At 42.9% G+C, this 26,178-nt stretch overlaps 1 protein-coding gene across 6 annotated transcripts in view; it reads right to left on the bottom strand.

The window, feature by feature from the left end:
• LOC106607991 (syntaxin-binding protein 5) overlaps positions 1-26,178 on the bottom strand; it is a 155,335-nt gene that overhangs the window by 10,889 nt on the left and 118,268 nt on the right. The window contains exons 8-22 of one of the 6 annotated variants that reach the window (XM_082976962.1): positions 24,345-24,468; positions 23,240-23,318; positions 22,272-22,426; positions 13,560-13,632; positions 13,131-13,278; positions 12,050-12,117; positions 11,345-11,385; positions 10,994-11,217; positions 9,985-10,175; positions 9,703-9,828; positions 9,127-9,284; positions 6,294-6,353; positions 4,193-4,243; positions 3,007-3,056; positions 729-1,011 (exon numbers count right to left, since the gene is read on the bottom strand). In XM_082976962.1, the coding sequence (XP_082833088.1) occupies positions 729-1,011; positions 3,007-3,056; positions 4,193-4,243; positions 6,294-6,353; positions 9,127-9,284; positions 9,703-9,828; positions 9,985-10,175; positions 10,994-11,217; positions 11,345-11,385; positions 12,050-12,117; positions 13,131-13,278; positions 13,560-13,632; positions 22,272-22,426; positions 23,240-23,318; positions 24,345-24,468 (1,831 nt within the window). The remainder of the gene's footprint in view (positions 1-728; positions 1,012-3,006; positions 3,057-4,192; positions 4,244-6,293; positions 6,354-9,126; positions 9,285-9,702; positions 9,829-9,984; positions 10,176-10,993; positions 11,218-11,344; positions 11,386-12,049; positions 12,118-13,130; positions 13,279-13,559; positions 13,633-22,271; positions 22,427-23,239; positions 23,319-24,344; positions 24,469-26,178) is intronic. The other 5 variants (XM_082976963.1, XM_014205556.3, XM_014205557.3 and 2 more) reach the window with 5 other exon arrangements.

The raw sequence follows: 26,178 nt of genomic DNA, 5'->3' as shown, positions 1-26,178 counted from the left end.
GGAATGTTTTTCAGCCACAGGGACTGGGAGGCTAGTCAGGATCGAAGGAAAGATGAATGGAGCAAAGTACAGAGAGATCATTGATAGAAAACCTGCTCCAGAGCGCTCAGGACCTCAGACTGGGGCGAAGGTGCACCTTCCAACACAACAACGACCCTAAGCACACAGCCAAAACAACGCAGGAGTGGCTTCTGGACAAGTCTCTGAATGTCCTTGAGTGGCACAGCCAGAGCCCGGATCTGCAGCGAAGAATGGGAGAAACTCCACAAATACAGGTGTGTCAAGCTTGTAGTGTCATACCCAAGAAGACTCAAGGCTGTAATCGCTGCCAAAGGTGCTTCAACAAAGCACCGAGTAAAGGGATACTTATGCAAATGTGATACTACAGTTGTTGTTTTGCAAAAATTTCAAAAAATCTGTTTTTGCTTTGTCGTTATGTGGTATTGTGTGTAGATTGATGAGGAAAAAACTACGTAATCCATTTTAGAATAAGGCTGTAACATAACAATGTAGAAAAAGTCAAGGGGTCGGAATATTTTCCGAATGCACTGAATGTATAAAACATTTATCGGTATGTACAGATGCCGATTATGTGTAGAGCAGGATGTAATTTTTGTACGGAAACATGCAAACATATAGCAAAGAGTTGTTAGCGTTCCTTACGTATTCATTAACATACACACACAATCACACATACCCATCCATTCACTCATAACCCAGACACCCACCGCTAGGCAAGACGATAACGGGCTGCAGCAGCCTTTGTTCCCCAGCAGGGGGCAGGTTGAGGGCCACAGCCAGCACTGTTCCCAGGGAGGTTCCCACGTACAGGCATGGTGTGATGGCGCTGTCCCCCTTCCGGGCGAATGTCTCACAGAAGTGGAAGGAGGTGATGGCCTCGCGCGCCTCCTTGTCGATGGACGTGACGGAGGAGGAGCGTGAACGGCTGAAGGAGTTGTCTCGGTGGTCTAATGGGTTGGCGCCCCGTGGAGGACATACAGACAGGAGGACAGTAGAGGAGAGGACAGAGAGGTAAAGCACCCGAACACACGGAGAGAAAACACACTATACACAAACATACACTACATGAATACTGTGAACAACAGCTGTATGATTGGTGGGAGCAGTTGGATTCTGACAAACAACATTGCGGTTGACATTTTATTGTATCACTAAGCTAAAATAGCAATTACACAGGAGCAGAAAACAGTGAGCAGACGTTCCTTTTAAAGAGGTCTAAAACACCTTGTGAAATGTTGAGTAAAATAGATTAGACCAGCTGTAAAATAACTTTATCTGTTGAAGAAAACGCTTCTCCTTAAGTGGCAAACTAAGAGTTCGAAGTCCAGGTGCAAGGGTAAGGACACATAGAAATAGAAAAGGACTTGTTTTTATCTGTGGAGGAGATGGAACTCATAAAATGAATGGTTGGTCGTTGGCAGAAGAAGATTTGTACGTAGGAAACAGACCCATGGGAAGATTTCACTGAAACTTTACAACCTTGTACTTGTTTTATTCATTAGTAAAAAAAACAACACATCATCAAAATTTCAAACCAGGTGTCAATATAACAAGCTAATACAGTTTTATAAGCTCCCTGTGAGTTGCTGGAAAGATGAATAAACAAACGTTTATAAACTGGATGTATCACAAACACTGTTGTAATACACTGAGAGCACAAAACATTAGGAACATTCCTAATATCAAGTTGCACCCCCTTTTTCCCTCAGAACAGCCTCAATTCATTGGGGCATGGACTCTACTAGGTGCTATCAGCGTTTCACAGGGATGCTGGCCCATGTTGACTCCGATACTTCCCACAGTTATGTCAACTAGGCTGGATGTCCTTTGGGTGGTGGACCATTCTTGATACACAGGGGAAACTGTTGAGTGTGAAAAACTCAGCAGTGTTGCAGTTCTTGACACACTCAAACTGGTGCGCCTGGCACCTACTACCATACCCCGTTCAAAGGCACTTAAACATTTTGTCTTGCCCATTTGTCCTCTGAATTGCACACATGCACAATTCGTGTCTCAATTGTCTCAAGATTAAAAAATCCTTATTTAACCTGTCTCTGCCCCTTCATCTACACTGATTGAAGTGGATTTAACAGGTGACATCAAAAAGGGATCATAGCTTTCATCTGGATTCACCTGGTCAGTCTATGTCATGGAAAGAGCAGGTGTTCATAATGTTTTGTACACTCAGCGTATGTCACAACACAGTGTGTGTTGTTATATGTCGACACCTCCAAAAATCTTTTACCAGACTATCATATCTCTGCATTTGACAGATTTTGCATATTCAGTAAGAATCTGACCCCAATAAACCCTCTCTTCCTCATCTTAGGGGTTCTGCCATTTGGGGTCCTAGGAAGGAAATTGTGATTTTCGTTTTTGGGTAAACTGTGCAGATCAAAAAAAATAAAAGAACAATGTTTCTTTCTGTATTTATATCTGTCGGTCTCCTACAAGAATTTTTTTTTAACTTTTGGAAATGAACAAACACAAAAGAAACAGGTAGGAAATAGAAAATAGGAAGAGAATGCTGCAGAAAACACATATACATAGAAAGCTCTACTGTGCAACAGAGTCCTGGTTAGTTTAGCGTAGCAGTTTGCAAAATACCCAACAGAAATGTACTATATGTCTGTCCTCTCCACCTCTTGTCTCCAGGTTTGTCTCAAGAAGTAGCAGACACTGCCAAATGGTGATCATCAGTCTGACAGCATTTTTTAGGAAATATATAGGATGTATCTATGCTTTTGGTAGTCATGAGGCCATCAACAGGGCTCTTTGCCACCTCTAGGGCATTATACGTATACTAAAATCTTATAGAAAATTACATAAGCTTCTATTAATGGATAGTAACTATGGAACTCACATTATTCCCTTGAGATGCTCATATCGGGAGACCATTTGGTCTTAAGGATACAGTGAAGTCCAGTTTAGGGAGAAAAAATGTATTAAGAAACGCAAAATGTTAACACGAAGTTAAGGCTTACCCAAGTCTGGCTTTAGCTCAGTAGGCAAGCTTAATTTCCGTGACATCTTTGCTGGAAAAAAGAGAACACCCCTCTTTACAAACACACACCTAAGCTAACACGACAGGCCATGCAAAGCTAGCTTGGAGCTAGGAGTTAGGAGCTAGCAGCTAGGACTGGGATGTGGTTGTGCTTATAGCATAACTACACACATAAGCTTTGGTATAACTGTTGGCGTTTGCTTCATTGTGCTTCAGGGGAGGCAAAATGCTTTAGAATTAAACAGGAAGGAAGTATTAGGGCATCACAGGAAGACAACCCTGTTGAATCACAGAGGCATGCTGGGACGGACAAAATAACAACAAGGAAGTAAGCTGTTGTACATAGCACACACAGTGTCCTGGAAGAGAGGAATAGTAAGAAGATACACATTCATTCAGAACCCCCATGCCACAGGAGCATGCACCAAAGACAGGAAGGAAACAGGAAGTGAGTAGGATGGAAGAAAACAGTGGAATGACAGTACAGTACAAGCAGGGAAGATGTATCTCTGGTAGGCACTTTTAGCTAGGTAGTCAGAACTATGTAAACTTTTGGAGCCTCGTGAGGTTTTGGTTTTTACATTTGACTAGCCTTACAGTCCATTTCTATTATTTATTAAATAATGTTAGAGATGCTTTGCACATAAATCAAAGATTCCTTAAAAATGATTTGTCTTTTAAGAAAAGAACACACTTCTTAAACTGCCCATTTATCCTAAATCTATGAGTTAGAGAATGACAGTGTTCCGAATATAAACCTTGCCGCAAAGTCAACGGTGTCAGACAGACAGAAGACAGAGTTAGGAAAGTACAGAGTGACTACAAATAGACTGCTGTGATGTCATAACTACAGACAGCCAATCAGGAGCCGGAGTGAAGGAGGGACAATCGTTGAAGGACAATTGCCACAGGCACATTTCACAATGTGACATACGTGCTACAAACATGTAGCATGCAATGGAGGTCTAGGGTATACCATTATAAGTGTGTGTCTGTGTGTGTATAAGATTTTATTCAAGGTTTGTTCTAGGCCAAACAGTGATTCACTGCCACTGAGGTGAGACAGAGACAGGTTGCTACAACAAAACAGTGGCTGACAACTTATCTTATACAGTGTACTATCACTGCCCAAACTACTCCATGGTTGAAGTCTTTGGCCACTCTTACCTCCTCTACCCCCACCTCCATTGTAGAATTGCTGATGGTTTGACGCCAACACTTTTGGGAGGAAGTAGATAGACGTGCAGTTAGAAACATCCTGGTACTTTACCATACCGCCTACCAATCACAGTTCCCCGAAATGTGTCCATTCGTGAAAGGAGTTTTTCTACTTGTTATCATTGTAACACGAGAACCAATTGGTAGCAGTTTGCCTCAATCTTAATTTTCAACTGCCTGGGCACATGCAGAATATTTGTAGACGTAGTGTACATTTTTTTTTCCTAGCGGCCAAAACTTTAAAGCCTTGTTGACTCCCAACGATTCTAGAATCTCAATTAGGAGTAGACATATGCTCAAGTCAAGACTGGAGACCAGATATGCCATCCTCATAAATAGCAGATGAACTGAGGCCGTGTCTAGCTAGTGACACCAGACACTGGGGTTTGGCGTAGTTGGCTGAACACCTGGAACATAGCTAGCAGTGTGACTTCAGTCTCTGGGCTACTTATTTTTTCTGTGTGACCTTTTAAAATGCAGCTCAGCTCTGTGTTTTAGCCCCAGTGTCTGTGTGTTAATGTCAAGCTCCCAGTAATGAGATGGAACTGGGTTGTTCTCTAATTAGCATGCCTCATCACCTCAAATGCTAATTTAGAAAACTGAGAATAGTCGTCCAGGACAGGGCCATTGAGGAAGCACCTTATCTTGACAGTAACTGTGGAAGGGACCATAACGTTTTGATTGTGCAAATCTGAAAAGAGCAGATGCTTGGATTAAGTTGTGTGAAAAGTGTTATTGTTTGTTGTTGATCTATTTGTGACCATGTTCTGTAATACTGTAGTAATACATACAGATGATTGAATATGCATCTCCTAGCTACATGATCAGATCTCAATTGAAACTCACATGGAAGTTAGTAGTTTGTTTGTTTCCTTCCTAGATCTGAAAATGACCCAGCATGATATGAGTAAAACCCATTGGAAAGGAAACCACTACATCCCGTCGTATAAAAGTCAAAATGAGGTCTGGAAGACTCAGACAAAATCAATAGACAGAAAACAAATTATATGTGGGCATATCGCAGTATCATTTTAAAAAAGTCAAAGATTTGGGAAGGTCCATATGAACTAAACTAATGTCCTATTTGGTGGGAATCAATACATTTATGTCTTGGACTGACTATAGAGTACGTATTCACTGATTCAGGGAGTTTAATGGTCCTAAACTGTCTAGTTAATGCCAAATCATGGTGTCATCGCCGCTGTTTACTGCTAATGTCTCAGGTTTTGATAAAACATATTAAAACTGCCAAAATCAATCTAATCTCTTCTTTATTCTTCTTTCTGTTTTATTAAAAGTATATTTTGTTCCTTGAAAGCAGGAGAGTGAAGTGTCAGTACACAAAAGATACCTGTAAAAAATGGTTTCATTTCAACTCTAAACACTCCAGTTGGAAACTTGACCCTTCAATGAAGTCTGTGTGAAATCAAACTTTCAGAGAGAGAGAGAACGGTAACACTTCTGGTTTTCAAGAAAAAGGTTCCCACATCCAAAGGTGTGTGTGACATCTCAGAGAGAACCATATTCACCAAAAGCAACCAAATCGCTCTCATGCATTCTAATAAAATTGCAGGCAAAGATGTACTACCTGTTTCTAGCATGGATTCATAATATTCAGGTTAGGTCAATATACGGTCTTCAAGTGAATCATGCTTATTTATGAGCCCCTTTACCCATAACAACCCACCTGTTACTAAACAAGTTGTTCTGGGTTCAGTGGGTGTTGTAACTGCTGTGGATACAGATGTAGGATCTTAATTTAAGCCAGTTCGCTACAGCAGGATAATAATCCTGCAGCAACAGCAACAGGAAATGTGAAATATTATGTGGATTATAATTAATTATTGTAGGGGTCGATACATTTTTCGTGATGGAAAATCAAGTCTAAAATGTCAAAGTGGAAATTACAAACTTCAGAAGTCTTTTTAAACGTTCAATACACTACATACACTGCATTGCAGGAAAGTTCCCCTGCAAATGGTTGATCAAATTAAGATCCTACATCTGTACCACTGTAATGCTAACTCTAACATGCTGAAAGAGAGTTTACCTGAAGTGGGAGATTTGCAGCGGTCCTCCGAGGCAGAACCCTCGTTGATGTCACACAGACCTGCAGCAGAAGAGACAGACATTGCACGACATTAGATATCATTATCATTAGCTACAGATTCATTCTTCTCTGTCCTTTTCTCCTTTCTATTTGATAAGGATGTTATGATATGTAGGTTTTTGGGTATACCACCATTTTCCCTGTCTGCCAAACAGATGAAGCAGACCAGAGCAGAAACAGACTAAACAGACTGCTACCCAAGCCATTGCCCCAACCTCCCCATACATAGAGACAGAAGGCCTGGACCCAGACAGACAGACAGAGACAGACGCAGCCAGATAGCCCCAGACAGACACAAACACAGCCCCACTACCCCAGACAGACTCCAGTACTATGGGTAGGACAGACATACAGACCCTGACCCAGACAGACTCCAGTACTATGGGTAGGACAGACATACAGACCCTGACCCAGACAGACTCCAGTTCTCTAGGTAGGACGGATGGACAGGTAGACTGACAGACACCACCAGATGGACAGACAGACAGCCCCACACAGACAAAGACTCAGCCCCACTGCCCTAGACAGACTGTAGGTACTGTAGGTAGGACAGACATACAGACCCAATCCGCACACGACTCCAACATCATCACTAAGTTTGCAGATGACACAACAGTGGTAGGCCTGATCACCGACAACGATGAGCCAGCCTATAGGGAGGAGGTCAGATACATGGCAGTGTGGTGCCAGGACAACAACCTCTACCTTAATGCCAGCAAGTCAAAGGAGCTGATCGTTGACTACAGGAAACGGAGGGCCGAACACGCTCCGATTCACATCGACGGGGCTGTAGTGGAGCGGGTCGAGAGATTCAAGTTCATCGGTGTCCACATCACTAAGGATTTATCATGGTCCACACACACCAAGACAGTTGTGAAGAGGACACAACAACACCTCTTCCCCCTGATGAGGCTGAAAAGATTTGGCATGGGTCCTCAGATCCTCAAAAAGTTCTACAGCTGCACCATTGAGAGCATCTTGACTGGCTGCAACACCACTTGGTATGGCAACTGCTCGGCATCCGACCTCAAGACGCTACAGAGCGTAGTGCGTACGGCCCAGTACATCACTGGGACCAAGCTCCCAGCCATCCAGGACTTCTATACCAGGCGGTATCAGAGGAAGGCCCAGCACATGAACTTGGTACTGGTACCCTGTGTATATAGCCAAGTGATCGTTACTCATTGTGTATTTATTATACATTTTATTACATGTTTTACTTTAATGTTATTTCTCTATTTTATATATCTTTGTATTGTTGGGAAGGGCCTGTAAATAAGCATTTCACTGTTAATCTACACCTGTTGTTTATGACACGTGACAAATTCAATTTGAATTGATTTGTTAAGTCATTACTCCTCAGACTCCCCCCACTCTGACAGGTGCCAACCCACCACTAACCACACACACACACACCTAATTTTCCTCACCAAGCTGTTGCTAAGCGACGCAGGTCACAGTCATTACTGAAACTCTGAACATCTGAAACATCTGAAACTCTGAACATCTCTGAAACTGGAAACACTTATCTCCCTCACTAGCTTTAAGCACCAGCTATCAGAGCAGCTCCCAGATCACTGCACCTGTACATAGCCCATCTATAATTTAGCCCAAACTACTACCTCTTCCCCTACTGTATTTATTTATTTTATTTATTATTTTTCTCCTTTGCACCATATTTTTTATATTTTAACTTTGAACTTTCTTCAAATGATAATTCTACCATTCCAGTGTTTTACTTGCTATACTTTATTCACTTTGCCACCATGGCCTTTTTTTGCCTTTACCTCCCTTATCTCACATCATTTGCTCACATTGTATATAATCATATTTTTGTCTACTGTATCATTGATTGTATGTTGTTTTACTCCATGTGTAACTTTGTGTTTTTGTATGTTGTCGAACTGCTTTGCTTTATCTTGGCCAGGTCGCAATTGTAAATGAGAACTTGTCCTCAACTTGCCTACCTGGTTAAATAAAGGTGAAATAAATAAAGAAAAAAATTACACAAGAGCGGTTATTGGCATTGATTTGGTTATACTGTAGTAACGTCATTAAACAACAGGTGGCAGTATGTCATAATGCAGTGATGCTGCGGTCTGTCAATAACACCACAGTGCTGCAATGACACAGTATGTGTAGGAGGGATGGCTGTTTATGTGTCAGTGTGTGTGCCAGCCAGCCACCACAGAGAGAAGACAACGCACTGAATAGTCAAAATAACTATTTAGTAACCATTCAAAATCCTTTCAAGGAATTGCAAAGATACAGAGACGGAGGAGAGGAGACAGAGAACCTCGTACAACCTTGTCACCAACATTGCTTTTTTTTGACTGCCTACATGTGCAGGTGATACAGACTGAACAGTCTACAAGCACATCTACCAAATATACCCCTCATCCTTGTAACATCGTACAAGACTACGTAAGCCTATATCTACACACCTGTAAGTATTAGAATTATTAAGATGACATAAGTCATAAGTCATGCTACAAAAGACCATCTACTGTAAGGCCATATATAGTACAAACCACAGGAGGTTGGTGGCACCTTAATTGGGGAGGACGGGCTCGTGGTCATGGCTGGAGTGGAATTAGTGGAATGGTATCAAATACATCAAACACATCATGGTTTCCATATGTTTGATGCCATTCCATTTGCTCCATTCCAGCCGTTATTATGAGCTGCCCTCCCCTCAGCAGCCTCCTGTAATACAACCCTACAGAAGGCTCTCTGTATGGTGGTAAATCAGTGAAGTGGTAAAGGTCTTTACCATTACCTCCGGCGGGCTGGCGTGTCTTGCGTGGAGAGCGAGCCTGTCTCTGGTAGGGATCATTAGACCCATACAGCTCCACTGTCCCCAGGTTCAACAGCACTGTCTTCTGGAGGTAGTCCACCACTGCCAGACCATTACTGTTCCCAAACACAATCCTGTTGGAGAGAGGAAGGGGAGGGAGAGGGAGGGAGGGATAGAGAGATGTAGAGAAAGAGAGGGAGATATAAAAATAGATCAAATATAGCTAGTTCTTCCAGAAAGCAAAGCAGCAGAAGTCTCAGACAGAATTTCCCTGCGGACATAAACCGTGTAGACACAGCTTGACTCCATTCCAGCTCAGCTGTACGAGGGAAATCACATCAAATCCATGGCTCAGCCCACATTTTGACTCTTCGAATTGAGGACCTGTTTCTCAAGTTGAGAAAAACATTACCGCTCCCTAAAATGATCTTACTTTCACAGTATCCTTGGTTGGTTTGCACAGAGCTCCAGACTGAAGTGTCATATTGGGTTGTTTCATTAGGGTTCACAGTAAATCTCATGTAGATATACTGTCTACCACCTTATACTTACAGGCCGTAGGAGGAGTTGAGGGCCAAGCTGGTGATCTGTTGGGGGGGCTCTCCACTTACCCACACCAGCTGCACCACCAACTCTACCTGATACCCTGAAGACTGCTTCAGAGGGGTACTACGCACCCTACAGACAGAGAGGGAGAGAGAAAAAGAGTGTAATTGTATTGAATAGCCTCAGAGAGATTGTGGGCCGGCTGTGCATCCTTAAGGCACAGTTTATTGCAGAGTGTACGTGTGTGTAACTAGTGTATGTGAGCCGGTGGTGGTGCAGGGTGCATACTTGAGGCAGGGTACGTTGTCTCGAACCCCGTCAGAGGAGTTGCTGCTGGTGGAGGGGTGAGTCGGGGGTCCGGTGGTCTGGGGGCTAGGTGAGGCTGCTCCTGGGGTGGGCAGGTCACGGTCCCCCCCTCCTCCCCCCTCTGGAGGGGACTCCATGTCATTCACCTCGTACTGCAGACGTACCTCCAACAGCTAGGGAACACACACACACACACATTCCAGAGACTCAATAATGAGTTCAGCAGCCATTATTTCAGTATGATTCAGTGTGTGAGTCTATGTGTGTGTGCATGATGGGAGTTTCAATATCACTACTGGCATTTATGCATGTGATACTGATCGGTGTCCTCTCTCTCTCTCCCTCTCCCTCTCCCTCTCCCTCCCTCCCTCCCTCCCTCCCTCCCTCCCTCCCTCCCTCCCTCCCTCCCTCCCTCCCTCCCTCCCTCTCCACAGGTCACACACTTGATCTTGGTCAGACACAGATCATTATTATCATCACTACTCATAGCTGCCACAAAATAATGATACAGGTTGTTTACCACTATGTATGTTGGCATGGCAACCATATTGCGTTCTTACTGGCTGGAGACTCATCTAATGAGGCATTGGGAGGTTAACACTGTCTCTAGGAACAGCCTTCAGGACCCAAGAAACACCACTGAACCAATAATGACTCTGCTCAGTATGGAGGCTATATTTACCACTACGCTGTGCGTCTGTCATCATGGCATCCATACTGCCAGGCTATAAGCATCAAGAGTAAATGGGAGTGTTTCTCAGTTTACACTATCCAACGATCCAACATGGTCAGTACAGAGACATGTTAAACACACACACAAAGACAGCTTGTCTGTCGAAACGTTGGTTATTACGTTATTCAATTATTACATCTGAGCTCCTAGAATGTACGGCTCTCCTTTCATTTTTCAAGTGTTCTACTCCGCTAGCCAGCACCTCGCCTAAATAGGTGTGCATTTCTTTCGCCTCCAAACACACACACGCCGACCCACCTGTACGACCTCGGTGGTGATCTCCTGCCTGCTGAAGCGGTATATGATGAGGTTGGCGGACACCCCGGCCACACACAGCATCCTGCTCTCAGGACACCAGGCCATTATCTGGATGGCAAACGGGTCCTCATCCACAATCTCTGTGTTCTGCTTGTCCTCCTTATTGTTCCTGCTCTTCTCAAACACCTTGGCTGTCTTCAGCTTGTACAGTACCTGGAGCATTACTGGGGAAAGATAGGAGACGGTTTAGTTACACACAAACACATTGGGAGACAGTATAGAATAGGGAAACTATAAGGCCATCTAAGCCCGAGATATTACACATAAGGAAGTCCATGTAAAGGCACTTACTTGCAGAAGCGTCCCAAAACTTCACAGTCCCATCAGCATGCCTGTGAAATCATAAAGAGAAAGAGAGAAGCCGGCGAGGGAAGGAGAGAGGGTAGAGGATCAGAGAGGGAATAATTACCACTTCAGCTTTTTGCATACACACCCACATCTCTAATGATTCAACTTGGCTCTACCTGTCATGGTTGTCTAGATTCAGCTCTACAGAAGAATATACCCACAAGAGAGGAGACACACCATAACCCTGTGTCTCAATGGTGCAATGCATTCTGGGATTGACCTGTATAATCTGCACTTTGTGTAACTAGAGGAACAATCTCTCTTCAGCTGAAGAAAGAGAGAGAGAGAGAGAGAGATAGATAGATAGACAGAGAGCGCGAGAGAGAGCGCGAGAGAGAGAGACAGAGAGCCAGAGACAGAGAGACAGAGAGAGAGAGACAGAGATAGACGTGGGGGGATTACTAACACAGGGATGTCTGGAGGTGACAAGAGAGGGAGGGGGAGAGAGGGAGGGAGAGAGAGAGGCGTGTAAAGAGACCCCTTCTGCCAAGCCATTTTTCAATGTCACATTGCTAAGTTCAAGTATTCTAAAAGGCTTTTTCTCCCTGTCTCTGAGTTTTTTCCTCTCATGACTGCTAGGCAGGATAGAGGAAGGATAGAGGAAGGATAGAGGAAGGCAATATGATTAAATAGAGTTGGGTCTCCTACCCAGTGATGATGATCTCAGGGTAGCTCTGTGTGCCGAGGCCCCAGTTACCACCACTGATTGGCCACTCCTGGACAACACAATACACCAAACAGAACAACACAAACAAGAAAACAACAAGAAATGGTAATCGTTGAGATTGATACATGCGTAAGGTATAAGGAAATCAGTGATAAGATGTCAGATCCAATCTAGCCTACACATTGAACCAAATATTATAAACATACTGTAATGAGACCATTGGAATGAGACAGGAGGGAAGCAAGAGGACAGAGACACATGCCTTCTCTTAGCCAGTGGGCTGATGGGATGTCATTTGTCTTAGAGATAGAGGGAACCTTTACCACGGTGTGTGTGTTTGTCAATGCACGTGTGTGTGTGTGTCTGAGAGAGCGCAAATGTGTTTTTTAGGTTGTGTTAAACGCAGTAGAACATACAAAGGTCAGTTGTATGACTCAACATTGATCTTTCAGTAAGAACGCTTCCCACAGCTACCCCTTACTTGACACACAGCAGAAAGAAGCAGGCAGGGAGATAAAGGGATGGAGAGATGAGAGGGAGGAGAGGGTCAGTACATGGTGACATTTCCAACAGCGCGGGAGAATATAACAAGAATTCAATGAATTAAAAAGGAGCAGAACAGAGAGAGACAGGATAGAGGGTAGAATAAAGCTAGAATTAGAGAACATGTAGGATAAATGAAAGGATACATTGTTAGATTTAAAAAGAAAAAAGATACAGGAGATAAGATGCAGAACAAGGTGGAGATTGGACTACCGAATGTTATTTACTGTATATCCTTCAACATAAACATTGATGGGATATGATGGTATAGCACCCTAAAGCTCAACTCTGGACCTCCAAGCCAGTTCCACAGATTTGTTTTCATTGTTTCCCTCTAATCAGGCACTGATTTAGACCTGGGACACCAGGCGGGTGGAATTTATTATCAGGTAGAACAGAAAAACGGAAGGCTCCGGAACTCGTAGGGCAAGAGTTGAATACCCCTGCAATAGCACAGTACTGCCATTACGTAGGGCCCAGTAGCTGAGAGGGTGTATTGTAGAAAAGTGTGGTCCTTACCTTTTTGCTGTAGCCCTGTCGTTTCTGTCTGGAGCCAACAGAGTAAAGTGCGGGTATGAGGTCCACAGGGCAGTCAGCAAAGTACTCACAGCAGGTAACCGGAGACTCATGGATGGTCAGTGGATAGGGGTTCTCGAATATGGGGTAACTGGGAAAGGGGACATACAGTTACAGCTCACAGTTTTAGTCCCTACAATGTCAGGCCACAAGACACTGAAACTGTAAGAGATGCATGCAATAGAATGGAAATGAATGAACGTACAGAATCTAAGCTAAATCTACAGGGATAACAAGTATACTACCTGTTAGTTAGTAATTACTGTTGTATTTTAAATGAGTAGGAACATTCAGGAAGTCCGAATAATACAGCAGCTACATATTTTATGTTAATACAGCATGTTCAGTACTTTAACATACACTCAGACTTACCCATTTTGTGCAAGGTCGATTACTACTAAATCCTTTTCTAGAAGGACCACTACAGCATAAGGTTCCTGAAAATCTGCATGGGAAAAAAAAAAAAACAAAAAGAAAGACAGATGTCATTCATCAACACAATATGTAGGGTATATTCTCTGAAATTATTCTCTGAAATCTACAATTCCCAAAGGACATAAGTGTCTTTTAAGATGTTGATAAAATATATGAGCTTGAGGCTTGGTACAGTAGGGATATATAGTAACATATTAAAAGCGTATCTCAATATTAAACTGAAGATGAGTTAACATCCCACTGGGCACAGATGTCACTTCAACGTCTAGTTTTGATTTACATTTGGTTGAATTGTCAACTAACATGAATTGAATGTGAAATGTCATTTGATTTAGGTAAACATTTATGTGAAAAAAATAAGAAATTCCCTTACGCTGATGACTTTGTCCCAATCTACGTTGATTCAACATCATCACATTGATTTGGGGGGTTGAAATGACGTGGAAACAACGTTGATTCAACCCTTTTTTTGCCCAGTGGGATGTTTGATAATGGAACATTATTTTTTTGGATGAAAATGAACTGAGCTGAACTGAAGGAATATGGAGGAATACCACAGACCTGAAATACCTACACACAATATTGCAGCACAATAGCAGTATGCTGTTAGAGGTGGTAGGAGAAAACGCAAGGTTCTTTTGTTAGCGTCTGGCTGAGATGCAATGGGAGAGTAAATAGGCATTATTGTCTGAGCCAGAGAGAGGATAGTGTGTGCGCGTGTGTGCGTGTTTGTGGGTATGTGTGTACCTGTGTGTGCATGTGTGCGTGTGGTGTGTGTGTGTGTTTGTAGAGAGAACAGTGTGTGACTGGAAGCCTGGAACATGTTTTCAGTGTCCTCCCTTCAGAGTCAGTGTAGTTACAGCTTGTAAGTCCCAGAAGAAACACAGTGTACACCAGGGCAGCCACGACCTTGACAATCAATGTCTCTCCGCTCTCTCTCTCCAACTCCCTCTTCTCTCACTATCTCCTTTTGTCTATTAGAAGGTCTCAGAAATGCTCTAAGTGTTTCTCATTCTTTGTTGTCTGTGGATGTGTCTGTCAGTCCGGCTGTCCGGCTGTCTGTGCTGCCTGCCTGCCTATGTCTGTCTATGTCTGTCTCCCTGCCAGTCTGCCATTCTGTTTGCCCATCGCTGTCAGTGTGTCCGTCTGTCAGTGTGTCCGTCTGTCAGTGTGTCCGTCTGTGTCATTGATCTGCCTCTGATCTTTTCTCAAAAAGCCTCAATTTCATAATAAAAGATGAAATGTCCTGTTCAACATCCTCCCCTCCTCCCCATCAGTAACAGCAGATTGAACCAGTGGTGCAGTAATCAGCCCAGTGTTGTGTAATCCCAGGTCTCCTAGGTCGCCATTACAAGATGGAATCAAAGCATCCCAAAATAAGGTTGGTCGCCATGGTCACCATTACGCAACCATCAACCGATCGTCTGCTAATCGGTTTCCTCGTGCCCCCACACCAACGCTAACATCAAACAAGACCAACACACTTCAAGCTACACACACATACACACACACACACACACACACACACACACACACACACACACACACGTTTTGGATGAGCTACATCCACATGACTTTTGCCCCCCATTTTCTGTGGTTAAGATGCAGTCTCTTCATGACAGCCATTTACACATGCCTATCAACATTACACTGCCTAAGGATAAATATTATTGTAATAGCACCGGCTAATGTAATAGTACCGGTCAATGTAATAGCACCGGTCAATGTAATAGCACCGGTTAATGTAATAGCACCGGTCAATGTAATAGCACCGGTCAATGTAATAGCACCGGTTAATTAATAAATTTATTTTTATTTCACCTTTATTTAACCAGGTAGGCTAGTTGAGAACAAGTTCTCATTTGCAACTGCGACCTGGCCAAGATAAAGCAAAGCAGTTCGACACATACAACAACACAGAGTTACACATGGAATAAACAAACATACAATCAGTAATACAGTAGAAAAATCTATATACATCATGTGCAAATGAGGTAGGATAAGAGAGGTAAGGCAATAAATAGGCCATGGTGGCAAAGTAATTACAATATAGCAATTAAACACTGGAATGGTAGGGTTTGCAGAAAATGAATGTGCAAGTAGAGATACTGGGGTGCAAAGGAGCAAGATAAATAAATAAATACAGTATGGGGATGAGGTAGATTGGATGGGCTATTTACAGATGAGCTATGTACAGGTGCAGTGATCTGTGAGCTACTCTGACAGCTGGTGCTTAAAGCTAGTGAGGGAGGTAAGAGTCTCCAGCTTCAGAGATTTTTGCAGTTCCTTCCAGTCATTGGTAGCAGAGAACTGGAAGGAGAGGTGGCAAAAGTAAGAATTGGCTTTGGGGGTGACCAGTGAGATATACCTGCTGGAGCGCGTGCTATGGGTGGGTGCTGCTATGGTGACCAGTGAGCTGAGATAAGGCGGGGCTTTACCTAGCAGAGACTTGTACATGACCTGGAGCCAGTGGGTTTGGCGACGAGTATGAAGCGAGGGCCAGCCAACGAGAGCGTACAGGTCGCAGTGGTGGGAAGGATATGGGGCTTTGGTGACAAAACGGATGGCACTGTGATAGACTGCATCCAATTTGTTGAGTAGAGTGTTGGAGGCTATTTTGTAAATGACATCGCCGAAGTCGAGGATCGGTAGGATGGTCAGTTTTACGAGGGTATGTTTGGCAGCATGAGTGAAGGATGCTTTGTTGCGAAATAGGAAACCAATTCTAGATTTAATTTTGGATCGGAGATGTTTAATGTGAGTCTGGAAGGAGAGTTTACAGTCTATTCAGATACCTAGATATTTGTAGGTATTCTAAGTCAGAACCCTCTAGAGTAGTGATGTTGGACGGGCGGGCAGGTGCAGGCAGCGAACGGTTGAAGAGCATGCATTTAGTTTTACTTGCATTTAAGAGCAGTTGGAGGCCACGGCAGGAGAGTTGTATGGCATTGAAGCTCATCTGGAGGTTAGTTAACACAGTGTCCAAAGAAGGGCCAGAGGTATACAGAATGGTGTCGTCTGCGTGGAGGTGGATCAAAGAAACACCAGCAGCAAGAGCAACATCATTGATGTATACAGAGAAGAGAGACTGCCCGAGAATTGAACCCTGTGGCACCCCCATAGAGACTGCCAGAGGTCCGGACAACAGGCCCTCCAATTTGACATACTGAACTCTATCGGAGAAGTAGTTGGTGAACCAAGCGAGGCAATAATTTGAGAAACCAAGGCTGTTGAGTCTGCCAATAAGAATGTTGTGATTGACAGAGTCGAAAGCCTTAGCCAGGTTGATGAATACGGCTGCACAGTAATGTCTCTTATCTATGGCGGTTATGATATCGTTTAGGACCTTGAGCATGGCTGAGGTGCACCCATGACCAGCTCTGAAACCAGATTGCATAGCGGAGAAGGTACGGTGAGATTCGAAGTGGTCGGTAATCTGTTTGTTAACTTGGCTTTCAAAGACCTTAGAAAGGCAGGGTAGAATAGATATAGGTCTGTAGCAGTTTGGGTCTAGAGTGTCTCCCCCTTTGAAGAGGGGGATGACCACGGCAGCTTTCCAATCTATGGGAATCTCAGATGATACGAAAGAGAGGTTGAACAGGGTAGTAATAGGGGTTGCAACAATTTCGGCAGATAATTTTAGAAAGAGAGGGTCCAGATTGTCTAGCTCGGTTGATTTGTAGGGCTCCAGATTTTGCAGCTCTTTCAGAACATCAGCTATCTGGATTTGGGTGAAGGAGAAGTGGGGGAGGTTTGGGCGAGTTGCTGTGGGGAGCGCAGGGCTGTTGACCTGGGTAGGGGTAGCCAGGTGGAATGCATGGCCAGCCGTAGAACAATGCTTATTGAAATTCTCAATTATTGTGGATTCATCAGTAGTGACAGTGTTTCCTAGCCTCAGTGCAGTGGGCAGCTGGGAGGAGGTGCTCTTATTCTCCATGGACTTTACAGTGTCCCAGAACTTTGAGTTTGTGTTGCAGGAAGCAAATTTCTGTTTGAAAAAGCTAGCCTTAGCTTTCCTAACTGTCTGTGTATATTGGTTCCTAACTTCCCTGAAAAGTTGCATATCACGGGGGCAATTCGATGCTAATGCAGATGTAATAGCACCGGTGTAATAATGTAATAGCACCGGTCAATGTAAAAGCACCGGTTAATGTAATAGCACCGGTTAATGTAATAGCAGCAGTCACTGTAATAGCACCGGTCATTGTAATAGGACTGGTCAATGTAATAGCACCGGTCAACGTAATAGCACCGGTTGATGTAATAGCATCTGTCATTGTAATAGTACTGGTCATTGTAATAGCACCGGTCAATGTAATAGCACCGGTCAATGTAATAGCACCGGTCAATGTAAAAGCACCGGTTAATGTAATAGCACCGGTTAATGTAATAGCAGCAGTCACTGTAATAGCACCGGTCATTGTAATAGGACTGGTCAATGTAATAGCACCGGTCATTGTAATAGGACTGGTCAATGTAATAGCACCGGTCAACGTAATAGCACCGGTTGATGTAATAGCATCTGTCATTGTAATAGTACTGGTCATTGTAATAGCACCGGTCAATGTAATAGCACCGGTCAATGTAATAGCACCGGTCAATGTAATAGTACTGGTTAACGTTATAACTTTTCTATTTATAATAACTTGTACATTGTTTTATGTAATAAAGCCTGGTTAATGTAATAACTTGCAGGGTAATTAAATAATGTAATAGGTTATCAAATTACATTTTAGTTATTTAGCAAACGCTCTAATCCAGAGCTGTAATGGCTGTCGTAGGAGAGAGAGGACCAAGGCGCAGCGGGTTGCATGTTCATCATATTATTTATTGTGAACACGAGAAAAACAAGAAAACAGAGAACGACAGACCGACAGTTTCACAAGCTAAATAATAACAGCAGTGCGAAATACAACTACCCACAATTAACAACCCCAAACACATACCTATATATAGGACTCTCAATCAGAGGAAAATAGAAACACCTGCCTCCAATTGAGAGTCCACACCCAAACCTAAACATAGAAAAACTAAACTAGACAGAACGTAGAAAATACAACCTAGAACATACCCAACTCCCAGAACTAACAAATCACACACCCTAAATACAACCAACCACCCTGAACCAACCAAAACAAATACCCTCTGCCACGTCCTGACCAAACTACAATACAAATAATACCTAAACTGGTCAGGATGTGACAAGAGCAACTTACAGGAGCAATTGCTCAAGGGCACATTGACAGATTTTTCTCTTGGGATGATGTTATTATTTTATGTTTTTAAGAACCCCCTAAAGTCAATGTCCGCTCCCCCTGAAAACAATTAGCATTAAAAAAAATCCCCTTCAAAATCTGTCTGAGATATCACTGAACTACAGCGGTGTTTGTCAGACCATGAAATATCCCGAAAATCTGTCATCTCACAAAAACATCTGTAGCGTCCAAACAGTTTGGCCCACTGTTTGTTAAATATGGGTAAAAAATATATATAAATAATTTCCTGAGCTTTCTTATATCTCAGATATAGGACAGACACTTTAAAACAAACTTCCTTTTGATTTATTTTCTGAATATCTGTTTTTCCATGTATGAATCTGTTATTCAATGCGTTTCTGTGTCACACCCTGATCTGTTTCACCTGTCTTTGTGCTTGTCTCTACCCCCCTCCAGGTGTCGCCCATCTTTCCTGTTATCCCCTGTATATTTATACCTGTGTTCTGTTTGTCTGTTGCCAGTTAGTTTTGTTCTTAGAACCTACCAGCGTTTTCCCCCTTGCTCCTGTCTTGTCTTAGTTCCTGTTTTCTAGTTTTTCCCGGCTTTGACCCCTCTGCCTGACCCTGAGACTGGCTGCCGTCCTGTACCTTTGCCCCACTACTCTGGATTACCGACCTCTGCCTGACCTGACCCTGAGACTGGCTGCTGTCCTGTACCTTTGCCCATGTTGTTGTCATAAGCAACGTTACTTCGGCACAGTCTGCATCTGGGTCTTACCTTGAAACATGATACTATGGGCTAATAGCAGTAAGGACAAATTCAGTGTTTCATCAAATATTATTATATATATTTTTTGTATAGGTAAAGGGGTCCTAAAATTCAAAATCAAATAGCTAAATGATCATTGGTGTGACCATCTTAAAACAATCCAATATGTTAGCTTAGTAACCACCCCCGCTTAGATTTTTTACATAGTTGACACAGTTTTCATCATCTATTGTCTGAATATGTACAGCGTTGATCAAGCAGCATCCTAAAATAGTGTGGCCTACTGTACCATTTGAACCAGCAACCGACTGGAGCGTCAATCTTCTTAATCAACCCAAAACAACAAGCATCCAAACATGATATCAACTATAGCATCAAACCAATGAATAAATTATAGTTTGTTAGAGGCAACGTGGTAGCTATTTCCACTGTGGTAGAGGACACGGCTCCTCCCCCTTGAAGGACACCTTGGCTGATAACTGAGTTCTCTACAACCCATCAATCTGGGGCTAACTGAGATGAGGGCATTTGAAAAAGAAGGCTAAGACCTCCAACAGACCTTAACCTGTTGGGGCTAGGGGGCAGTATTTGCACGGCTGGATAAAAAAATGTACCCGATTTAATCTGGTTACTAATCCTACCCAGTAACTAGAATATGCATATACTTATTATATATGGATAGAAAACACCCTAAAGTTTCTGGCAGGCAAAACCCTGAGACATTTTCTGACAGGAAGTGGATACCTGATGTGTTGTATTACCTTTAAATCTATGCCATTGAAAAACACAGGGGCTGAGGAATATTTTGGCACTTCCTATTGCTTCCACTAGATGTCACCAGCCTTTACAAAGTGTTTTGAGTCTTCTGGAGGGAGATCTGACCGAACAAGAGCCATGGAACGATGATGGCCCATTAGACACCTGGCGCGCGAGTTCATGTTGGGTACCCTCGTTCCAATACGTTATAAAAGAGAATGCATTCGTCCACCTTGAATATTATTCATGTTCTGGTTAAAAAAGGCCCTAATGATTTATGCTATACAACGTTTGACATGTTTGAACGAACGTAAATATATTTTTTCCCCTCGTTCATGAAGTGAAGTCCGGCGGGCTTAGATCATGTGCTAACAAGACGGAGATTTTTGGACATAAATGATGAGCTTTTTTGAACAAAACTACATTCGTTATGGACCTGTGATACCTGGAAGTGACATCTGATGAAGAGAATCAAAGGTAATGGATTATTTACATAGTATTTTCAATTTTAGATCTCCCCAACATGGCGGCTAGTCTGTATCGCAACGCGTATTTTTCTGGGCGCAGTGCTCAGATTATTGCAAAGTGTGATTTCCCAGTAAGCTTATTTTTAAATCTGGCAAGTTGATTGCGTTCAAGAGATGTAAATCTATAATTCTTTAAATGACAATATAATATTTTACCAATGTTTTCTAATTTTAATTATTTAATTTGTGGTGCTGACTTGACTGCCGGTTATTGAAGGGAAACGATTTCCTGAACATCAACGCCACAGTAAAACGCTGTTTTTGGATATAAATATGAACTTGATAGAACTAAAAATGCATGCATTGTCTAACACAATGTCCTAGGAGTGTCATCTGTTGGAGATTGTAAAAGGTTAGTGCATCATTTTAGCTGATTTATGGTTTTGGTGACGCCTGTCTTTGAATTGGCACAACATTACACACAACTCTTGTAAATGTACTGTCCTAACATACTCTAAATTTATGCTTTCGCCGTAAAACCTTTTTGAAATCGTAAAACGTGGTTAGATTAAGGAGATGTTTATCTTTCAAAGGGTGTAAAATAGTTGTATGTTTGAAAAATTTGAATTTTGACATTTATTTGGATTCAAATTTGCCGCTCTTGAAATGCACCTGCTGTTGATGGAGTGCACCACGGGTGGGACGCTTGCGTCCCACCTAGCCCATAGAGGTTAACCTGGTTCATTTCCCATGCAGACCTACATCAGAGGCTTCCAGGGGCTATAGAGCAGGTAAGATGTGAGCTGTAAAGAGGGGAGGGTACTCCACTGTGTGTTCTCCACCCAGCCCCTCTCTGACCCAGACATTTCGGCACAAGCTGTAAAACGCCATTCAATTGAATTAAGTCTATTCCCACCTCCACTCAATTGGTTCCCATTGAAACACACACATCTTAGCAAAACAAACCCAAAACAAGACACCAAAATCAACACCTCTGTCATTACATAATGATATAGAGAACAGAACATCTAAATCAACATCAATGAAAGCCCTCTCCCAAGGCACATCATCTCACAAAGGGCAGGACATTCATTTAATAACATAATCAGGTCAGACAGCTATTGTGAACAAGGGAGAAGATACAAATCTAACATTCATTGTACTCTACAAAGAATCACGAGCATAAACCTCCCCTGGGATATTTTATATTCATCACACAGTCTCACACACACACAAAAACAGAAAGGTCAAATGTCAATGCTGAGAAGGGCTAGGACACAACATATTACCGGCTGGAAACAACAAAGCCGTCAGTGTAGTTGCTAATTAAACTGATTCCACTCATAAACACACTCTGAGGCTTACTGGGATATTTGTAGATAATGATATAGCAAGCATACAAACAACCACACACATGGACACACACACACACACACACTGACCGTTAGAGTATGGCGTCTCACAGAGCGTGAGGAAGTCTACGATAGGATAGTCCATCTCCAGCACGGCTGTACTCTTCCCATGCATCACCGTCAGACATGGCCGCCGACCCACCGTGTCATACGACAGACCTCCAGACAGGATCATGAAGGGGTCTCTGTATAGCACACGTATACCACACACAGACAGACGCAGACATACACACACGTATACCACACACAGACAGACGCAGACATACACACACGTATACCACACACAGACAGACGCAGACATACACACACGTATACCACACACAGACAGACACAGACATACACACACATATACCACACACAGACAGACGCAGACATACACACACATATACCACACACAGACAGACGCAGACATACACACACGTATACCACACACAGACAGACGCAGACATACACACACATATACCACACACAGACAGACGCAGACATACACACACATATACCACACACAGACAGACACAGACATACACACACGTATACCACACACAGACAGACGCAGACATACACACACATATACCACACACAGACAGACGCAGACATACACACACATATACCACACACAGACAGACGCAGACATACACACACATATACCACACACAGACAGACGCAGACATACACACACATATACCACACACAGACAGACGCAGACATACACACACATTCCACACACACACAAACAGACACATGAGACACATGAACACAAGTCCATATGGAAAGCTATAGAGATGCCTTATTCATTATCTCTTCAAGCATCGTTGTGTGTGTGTGTGTGTGTGTGTGTGTGTGTGTGTGTGTGTGTGTGTGTGTGTGTGTGTGTGTGTGTGTGTGTGTGTGTGTGTGTGTGTGTGTGTGTGTGTGTGTGTGTGTGTGTGTGTGTGTGTGTGTGTGTGTGTGTGTGTGTGTGTGTGTGTGTGTGTGTGTGCGAGCGAGCGTATCCTTACCCCAGTCTAGTGGTCTTGTACTCCACTTTGAGGATGGGTTTGCAGGGCTCTGGCTTCTTTCCATCCTTGGGCTGCTTTCCTGAAATAGACCAGATCACTTTAGCTTGTCAGTTCCCTTCTTTATTGCCCTCTTACTCTCTGCTTTGTTCCCTTTCACCTCTTTTCCCTTGCCCTCTCTCCTCTCCTCTCCACTCTCTCCTCCTCCCTTTTCTTCCACAATTTCCCTGATGGAGCAGTAGCAGCCACTGTGTGTGCCAGACAGTGATTCAGGCCTGTCCATCAGGGAGAGGGAGAGAGATAGATTTGTGAATAAATGCTAGCTATGTGCACAAAGGGAGTCAACCTTAAGGGTTGGTCAAATAAGTATACACTAAAAAGGAAGAATGTAATCACAATTTATTGTAATAATTGACAATTACCTAGCCTTAATATTTTTTTTTAAAGGGAAGCCTTTTTTAATTTCACATAAACCTGTCACACACGTTTTCATAATTGTTCATTAAATACTGAACTGATTATGCATGCAGCAGCGGGGAAAACAACTAATTGAAAACAGTTTCAATGGAATCCTTTCCCCATTACACTGTACACAAGAACAATAAAATGGCAATTTAAGAATGGGGTTCAAAGTTCTCTTGCTTTCTTTCACTCCCTTTCTCTTGGTTTTCTCTCTTCTATTCCTCTCTCTGCTTTCTGTCGCTTTGTGTGTGTGGAGGGGACAAAGTCACGTCAGGGAAGGAAACATTTAACACTGAGAGTAAATTAAACCCTTGTTCATTTTATTTGATCTATTTTGTAAATAATGTATGTTTACTTTGTGTAAATTCCTCTGTCTGTCACTTGCAGCCCCATATCACCAAGTAAAATTCTTAGTATGTGCAAATGTACAGTGAATAAAGGTGATTCTGATGAGAAAGGAGAAATGTTAGAAACCAGAGAAAAGTTATAAAGACAGGTTGCATATTAAAAGAAATTGTGTGTGTGTGTGTGTGTGTGTGTGTGTGTGTGTGTGTGTGTGTGTGTATGTATGTATGTATGTATGTATGTATGTATGTATGTATGTATGTATGTATGTATGTATGTATGTATGTATGTTCAAGCTTACCATGTGGGGTGATTGTCTGAAATGGCTTGCCCTGGCCCTTGATGTTCCATATGGTGAGCGTTCCGTCTGAGTGACTACAGATGAACTGCTTGCCCTCATGGTGCCAGGCAACCGAGTGGATCGCCTAGGAGACCACAGGAAGCAGGAAGTGAGGGACAGGAAGAAGAGGGCCACTTAATCACAGTGGGAAACCATTTGTAGCAGTACCAGGTACAGTTGTACCTCTCACACACATACTGTTCACGTATAAGGCTTCTCCTATGGACATACGGTGTGTTCACATGTGACTATTACGCCCACGCCTTAGTGGGGATTATGCTGTGTTCAGCAGATGGCTGTTGTGATGTTGGCGTAGAGGAGGGTTGCAAGGCAGAGTTTACATTTGGTTACGTCATGTACATCCCTGAAACATGGTACAACCTTCTATCAACCACCTGTGTAGCATACATTATAAATGAATTATCCTTTATGATGCATTATATAGCTACAGTACAGTATAAGCATTCATTACAGATCATGGCTAAATGCCTATATATCTGTACAATCATAATGCACAAAGGTGGTTCAAATGTGACAGTGCTAACAAGTGTTATCCCCATTGACAGAAACAAATGTTAGCCCCATTGACAGAGACAAGTGTTATCCCCATTGACAGAGACAAGTGTTATCCCCATTGAAGAGACAAGTGTTATCCCCATTGAAGAGAGACAAGTGTTATCCCCATTGAAGGGAGACAAGTGTTATCCCCATTGACAGAGACAAGTGTTATCCCCATTGACAGAGACAACTGTTATCCCCATTGAAGAGAGACAAGTGTTATCCCCATTGAAGAGAGACAAGTGTTATCCCCATTGACAGAGACAAGTGTTATCCCCATTGACAGAGACAAGTGTTAGCCCCATTGACAGAGACAAGTGTTAGCCCCATTGAAGAGAGACAAGTGTTATCCCCATTGAAGAGAGACAAGTGTTAGCCCCATTGACAGAGACAAGTGTTATCCCCATTGACAGAGACAAGTGTTATCCCCATTGAAGAGAGACAAGTGTTATCCCCATTGAAGAGAGACAAGTGTTAGCCCGATTGACAGAGACAAGTGTTATCCCCATTGAAGAGAGACAAGTGTTATCCCCATTGAAGAGAGACAAGTGTTAGCCCGATTGACAGAGACAAGTGTTATCCCCATTGAAGAGAGAGAGAGAGGGAGAAAAAGCTAAAGAGCAAGGTCAAGAGAAATGAAAGAAAAATACATAGATTGACTGACATATTATAAAGAAGAGAGGAGAAGAGACATGGGAGAGAAAGAGAGAGCGAGAGCGAGAGCTAGAGCGAGAGAGCGAGAGAGCGAGCGAGAGAGAGAGCGACATAGAGAGAGCACCTGGCTATGAGGAGGCAGGCAGCATAAGCTAACGCCAGACCTGCTACAGCAACACCTCACTGAGACAACCTGAGAAATGCTTCAAAAAAATGCTATACATTTTTTACATAAAAACTCTCCCAACATTATAAACGTTCTGCAAAAGCTCAAGGTTGGGAGATACAAAGACAAGCTAAGAGCAGAAAACAGACAGATAGGAGTGGGGATGGGGTGGAGTGGAATTATGATGCGGTGGGTTGAAATTGAAGACTCATTATTTTGTAATTAAGAATGCCCTCCCTCTGCTTTGCATAAACTAAACTACTTTTTTTATTTTATTTTTATTTTGGCAAGGCAGAAAGTGATTTAGCAACCGACAACAAATGAATAAAATGGCTGCTTCATCGTTATTAAAGCACTCCGGAAAGATCAGACCGGCTTACTACTGTCTTATGGCTCATTATTAAAACTCATTAGGTT

The sequence above is a fragment of the Salmo salar genome, chromosome 06 (assembly GCF_965601325.2).
Source record: "Salmo salar chromosome 06, fSalSal1, whole genome shotgun sequence".
NCBI lineage: Eukaryota > Metazoa > Chordata > Actinopteri > Salmoniformes > Salmonidae > Salmo > Salmo salar.
Note: the sequence above shows the minus strand (reverse complement) of the source record. Positions and strands in the feature narration are given on the sequence as shown.